The following is a 5,748-nucleotide window of genomic DNA, read 5'->3' on the forward strand; positions in this document are numbered from 1 at the left end:
AAAAAAAAATTATTTTCTTATATTTTATGGGAGTAATTCATATAGGGAAAAAATCACGTGCTCACAGCAGCTCCACTTTGCACGAAAACACAAAAAGTTTTCGTGCAAAGATAAAGTGAGTGTATACGAGCGATTTTTACCCGTTTGAATACTCTGTGGGAAGCATTTTTTTGAAAGATTTGATCGCACCCTACTTCTGAGGTTGCTGTATATCCTTGGCTATAAAAGAATCAGGTCAGTAGAGTTCGGAAATTTTTGGTAGCTAGGACTACCAGGAAGTTGTGATTTCGCTGTTGCTACTACTGCTACTGCTTGCTGAACTCCGTATTAAATCAAGACAATATAAAAGAAGCTAGACTAAACTATGATCTATGAATTACAAGAATCCTATCTATACATCTTCAAACTTGATCTTGCAATTTCTGCTGCTCCGTTGACTGGCACTCTCCCGGTGAGCTTCCTTTATTGTTGACTTGAGTTGTATTATGAAGTGAATTCCTTTATTCTCTAGGCGGGCGCCTGATTTCCAACATTTGAACGGTATTCCCTTATTCTCTAGGTGGGCCCCTGATTACTAAAACTTGAATTGTATTCCCTTTGTTACCTTAAACTGTTTTCCCTTGAAACATATGTTGTTTTCTTTTGAAACTTGAACTGCCTTCCTTGTTCTCCAGGCGGGCGCCTGATTGCCAAAACTTTAACCGTATTCCCTTACTCTCTAGGTAGGCGCCCGATTACCAAAACTTTAGTTATATTCCCTTGCTCTCCAGGTGGCCGCTTGATTGCCAAAACATTAACCGTATTTCCTTGCTCTCCAGGTGGGTGCCTGATTGCCAAAATTTTAACCGTATTCCCTTGCTCTCCAGGTGGGCGCCTGATTGCCAAAACTTTAACCGTATTTCCTTGATCTCCATGTGGGCGCCTGATTACCAAAACTTTAACTGTATTCCCTTGCTCTACAAGATGGCGCCTGATTGCCAAAGCTTGAACTGCTCTCCCTTTGTTCTCCAGGTGGGTGCCTGGCATCAAACACTTGAACTGCTTTCCCTTTATTCTCCAGGTGGGCGTCCAATTTCCAAAACTCGAACTACTTTCCCTTTGTTCTCTAGGTGGGTGCCTTATTACTAAATCTGAAACTGTGCTGTTCTTGCAATTGCTTTTCTTTGAACTGCCTTTCCTTGTTTCTCCAGGCGGGTGCCTGATTGCTTGAACATGAACTGCTTTCTATTCTTGAAACTCGGGTTGTCTTCCCTGGTTCTTCAGGTGGGCACCTGATTTCAACAAAAACAGACAAAACAAAAGAAATTTTTCTGCCCCAGTTTGATATTGGGAACATCTGTGAGTGTTAACCAATCCTTGTTATCAAAATAAATTCTAAATTAAATTCCTTTATCCTGAAAATTTCAAACCAAGTCTCATCTCAAAAGTGAAAAAGTTTAAATGCTAAATTATACTTCCCTAAAGTAGAACTTACGCTACTCTTGTTATCTATGAAGGTCTTGAAATTTAACTAGGTCCCATTATCCAGGAGGGTCCTGAGAATTTCCAATTGAGTCTCGTCCTAAGAATGAAAACTTCAAAACTAACTTATATTTCCACAAAGTAGAGCTTATGCTAGATCTTGTTACTCATAAATGTTTTGAATTTTAACTAAGTCCCATTGTCTAGGAGGGTCCTGATAATTTACGGTCAAACCTGTCCGGTACTTGATTTCCTTACAGAGGGCTCCTCCGAAACAATTTTTTTTTTGCCCTTGTTTCAATCAAAGAAAAATCTTGTCAGTTAAAAAATGTGGCAGTTAGTTTGCGGTATTCGCTGCCGTGCTTTGCTTTGACTGGCTGCTTTGAACAGGACAAGAACTGTTTGCCTTTCCGTCTGAATTTTAACCCACAAGACCTTGAATGACCTGAATGCTCCACATCCAACCTGGTGTTTCGTATTTCTTCCCTTCCAATTTGAACCTCTGTATACTCCCTAAAATGTACAAACAACTCGACTTCTTGTACTTTTATTAACACCATACCTTCATTTTTGCATCATGCTATTTCTGGCATGCTTTGGCCGTACTTTGCTTTGTGCAATTTTGGTAGTTGGTAGTAGGCTTTGCGATCCTTTCTTTTGCTTTGCAAGGATAACATTTAAAAATACTTAGAGGAATAGACCCAAAAAGAAATGAAATGCAATGACTTCGACAGTTATGAGCAGAGAAGAAAAATCAAACGGAAAGACTATTTGAGGAAGAAAAGGAAAAAGGGACTTATCAGAGTGAAGCAGATGACATCAATGATCATGACATGCGTTTCGGATTAATCAGCCCTGCCTATTCAACCAATCTTCTTTAAACCTTCACACTTTTATGCCTGGGGTTCCCATAATCCGACTCTCTTGCCAAGTCAACAACCGTGTTCGGTTTGCGGTGCCTTGAGGGTTTTCACCAGCAAACCTCTCTCATTTATCCATATCTTAACTCGCCATCGCCTTAAAGAGGGGTATGAAAGAAAATGCCTTCGTCATTCCAGTCATACCCCTCTTTCATACCCCGTGTTACTCAAAGGGGTAACAACGAGTAAGGTGTTTAGATAGCAGAATAAAATGCCTTCGTCATTCCAGTCTTAAAAACATGCCAAGTACAAACAAATACAATTTAAACCAAAGACATCATACGTAATATCTTTTGACTGCATTAGAGTTGATAGCCATATCTACACATTTGCCTTCTATATCTGTTAAATACAAAGCACCATTGGACAATACTCTCGTTTCGATGAACGGCCCCTGCCAATTTGGGGCGAACTTGCCTTTTGCTTCAGCCTGATGTGGAAGGATGCGTTTCAATACTTGCTTACCCACTTCAAACTTCCGCGGACGCACCTTCTTGTTATATGATCTCGCCATTCTCTTTTGATACAACTGGCCATGATACACTGCTGCCAGCCTTTTTTCATAAATCAAACCTAATTGTTCCCGACGAGTTTTGACCCACTCAGTATCATCAATTTTGGCTGCAGCGACAATCCGAAGGGATGAAATTTCAACTTCCGCGGGTATCACCACTTTTTTGCCATATACCAATAAATAAGGAGTTGCACCTACTGATGTGCGAATAGTAGAGCGATAACCCAACAACGTACAGGGCAACTTTTCATGCCATTGCCTGGAACCCTGTACCATTTTCCGAAGTATCATCTTTATGTTCTTGTTGGCTGCCTCGACTGCTCCATTCGCCTTGGGCAGTATGGGGTGGAATTTCGATGTGTAATTTTAAACTGTTGACACACTTCTTTCATCAGGTTACTATTAAGATTGGCACCATTGTTAGTGAAGATCACCTTTTGGATCCCGAACCAACAAATTATATTCGAATGAACAAAATCAACCACTGCTTTCTTGGTCACAGAATTTAAAGTTTTAGCTTCAACCCACTTAGTGAAATAGTCAATGGCCACGAGAATGAACCTGTGTCCATTGGATGCTACTGGCTCAGTTGGTTCGATGGCATTCATACCCCAAGCAACAAAGGGCCATGGTGCAGACATTCGGTGCAATTCAAATGGTGGAGAATGAATCAAATCTCCATGTACTTGGCATTGATGACACTTGCGCACAAAGATGATGCAATCTCACTCCATGGTGAGCCAATAATAACCTGCTCGGAGAATTTTCTTTGCCAGAACATACCCACTCATATATGGTCCATAGACTCTGGAATGCACTTCGGTCATGATAGTCGATGCTTGTCTAGCATCTATGCATCTCAACAATCCAAGATCTAGAGTTCTTTTGTACAAAACTCCTCCACTGAAGAAATATCCACTTGCCAAACTTCGAATTGTTCTCTTTTGATCCCCCGTGACTTGCACCGGATATACCCACATTCTGATGTACTCTCTGATATTGTGCAACCAAGGTTCACCGTCAAGTTCTTCTTCCACCATGTTACAGTAAGCATGCTAATTGCGGACCTGAATATGCAGATGGTCAACATAAGCCTTATCTGGGTGATGTAACATCGACACAAGAGTAGCCAAAGTGTCAGCAACCTCATTGTGGATCCTAGGGACATGCCTGAACTCCACTGATCTGAACCGCTGACAGAGATCCTGCACACATTGCCGATACGGTATGAGCTTCAAATCTCGGGTCTCCCATTCTCCCTGAATCTGATGCACTAACAAATCTAAGTCTCCCAAAACTAGCACTTCTTGGACTCCCATGTCCACAGCTAACCTTAATCCCAGAATGCATGCCTCGTGCTCAGCCATGCTGTTGGTACAGTAGAAACGAACCTGGGCAATAATAAGCATTGCCCCTATCCCGACACCTTTCATGTTAGCGGCTCCGTCAAAGAAATGTTTCCAACCTAGTTTTTCAACCTACTCCACCTCATCAATATGCATCACCTCTTCATTGGGAAAATATGTTCTCAATGGTTCATACTCTTCATCGACCGAGTTCTCGACCATCGGCCAATGCTTGGGCTTTCATCGTGGTCTGAGTCACATAGATAATGTCAAATTTTGTGAGCAAAATCTGCCACTTTGGAAGTCTTCCTGTGGGCATAGGCTTCTGAAAGATATACTTTAAAGGATCCATGCGAGAAATGAGGTAAGTGGTGTAGGACAACAAATAATGCTTTAACTTATGCGCTACCCAAGTCAGGGCGCAACATGTCCTCTCAAGGGGAGTATACTTAACCTCATAAGATGTGAATTTCTTGATGAGATAGTATATGGATTGCTCTTTCCTACTAATGATGTCATGCTAACCCAACACGCAACCAAATAAATTATCCAGGGTTCTCAAATAAAGATTCAAAGGCCTCCCAGGCTCCGGCGGGACCAACACAGGTGGGTTCGACAAATACTCTTTTATCTTATCAAATGCTTCCTGGCACTCATCAGTCCATTTGACTGCAACATCCTTCTTTAGCAGCTTAAAGATGGGCTCACAAGCCATCGTGAGCTGAGCAATAAACCTCCTGATGTAGTTCAACCTCCCTAGCAGACTCATCACCTCGGTCTTGTTCTTTGGCAGCGGCAATTCCTAGTTGGCCTTGATCTTTGACGGATCCAACTCAATGCCCCGCCGACTGACTATGAATCCCAACAACTTCCCTGATGGAACACCAAATGCGCACTTTGTAGGATTAAACTTGAGGTTATACCTAAAGAGCCTTTGGAAAAACTTTCTCAAATATTTGACGTGGTAAGACTGCTTCCTGGACTTTATGATCACATCGTCCACATAAACCTCGATCTACTTGTGTATCATGTCATGGAATATGGTTTTCATTGCCCTCATGTATGTTGCCTCGGCATTTTTCAAACTAAACGGCATGACCCGGTAGCAATATGTTCCCCACGACGTGATGAATGTTGTCTTTTCCACATTTTCCTCATCCACTAGGATCTGATGATACCCTACGTAGCACTCCAAAAAAGATCCAATCTCATGCTTAGCACAATTATCGATCAAAATGTGTATATTTGACAGTGGGAAGTTGTCCTTTGGACTTTCTTTGTTGAGGTCACGGTAATCAACACACACTCTTGTCTTACCATCTTTCTTTGGCACAGGCACAACATTAGCTAAACACGTGGGATACCACGTTACTCGAATGATCTTTGCATCAAGCTGCTTTGTGACTTCCTCTTTGATCTTCACGCTCATATCAGTTTTGAACTTTCTCAACTTCTACTTGATGGGAGGGAATGCTAGATCAATTGGAAATTTGTGGACCACCAAATC

The 5,748-nt window shown here is 41.7% G+C and overlaps 2 protein-coding genes across 2 annotated transcripts; both read right to left on the reverse strand.

Moving 5' to 3' along the window:
* Positions 1 to 1,379: 1,379 nt before the first annotated feature.
* LOC138873480 (uncharacterized) lies at positions 1,380 to 3,536 on the reverse strand. Its single transcript, XM_070151949.1, has 3 exons — positions 3,279 to 3,536; positions 2,872 to 3,162; positions 1,380 to 1,394 (listed from the first exon to the last, which is right to left on the reverse strand). Exons 1-3 carry the CDS (start codon positions 3,534 to 3,536, stop codon positions 1,380 to 1,382), a joined length of 564 nt encoding a protein of 187 aa, XP_070008050.1.
* A 414-nt stretch (positions 3,537 to 3,950) lies between these two features.
* LOC138873481 (uncharacterized) lies at positions 3,951 to 4,328 on the reverse strand. The gene has a single exon (XM_070151950.1). The coding sequence runs from the start codon at positions 4,326 to 4,328 to the stop codon at positions 3,951 to 3,953; it is 378 nt and encodes a 125-aa protein (XP_070008051.1).
* Positions 4,329 to 5,748: the final 1,420 nt, after the last annotated feature.

The sequence above is a fragment of the Nicotiana sylvestris genome, chromosome 7, assembly GCF_000393655.2.
Source record: "Nicotiana sylvestris chromosome 7, ASM39365v2, whole genome shotgun sequence".
NCBI classification, from domain to species: domain Eukaryota; kingdom Viridiplantae; phylum Streptophyta; class Magnoliopsida; order Solanales; family Solanaceae; genus Nicotiana; species Nicotiana sylvestris.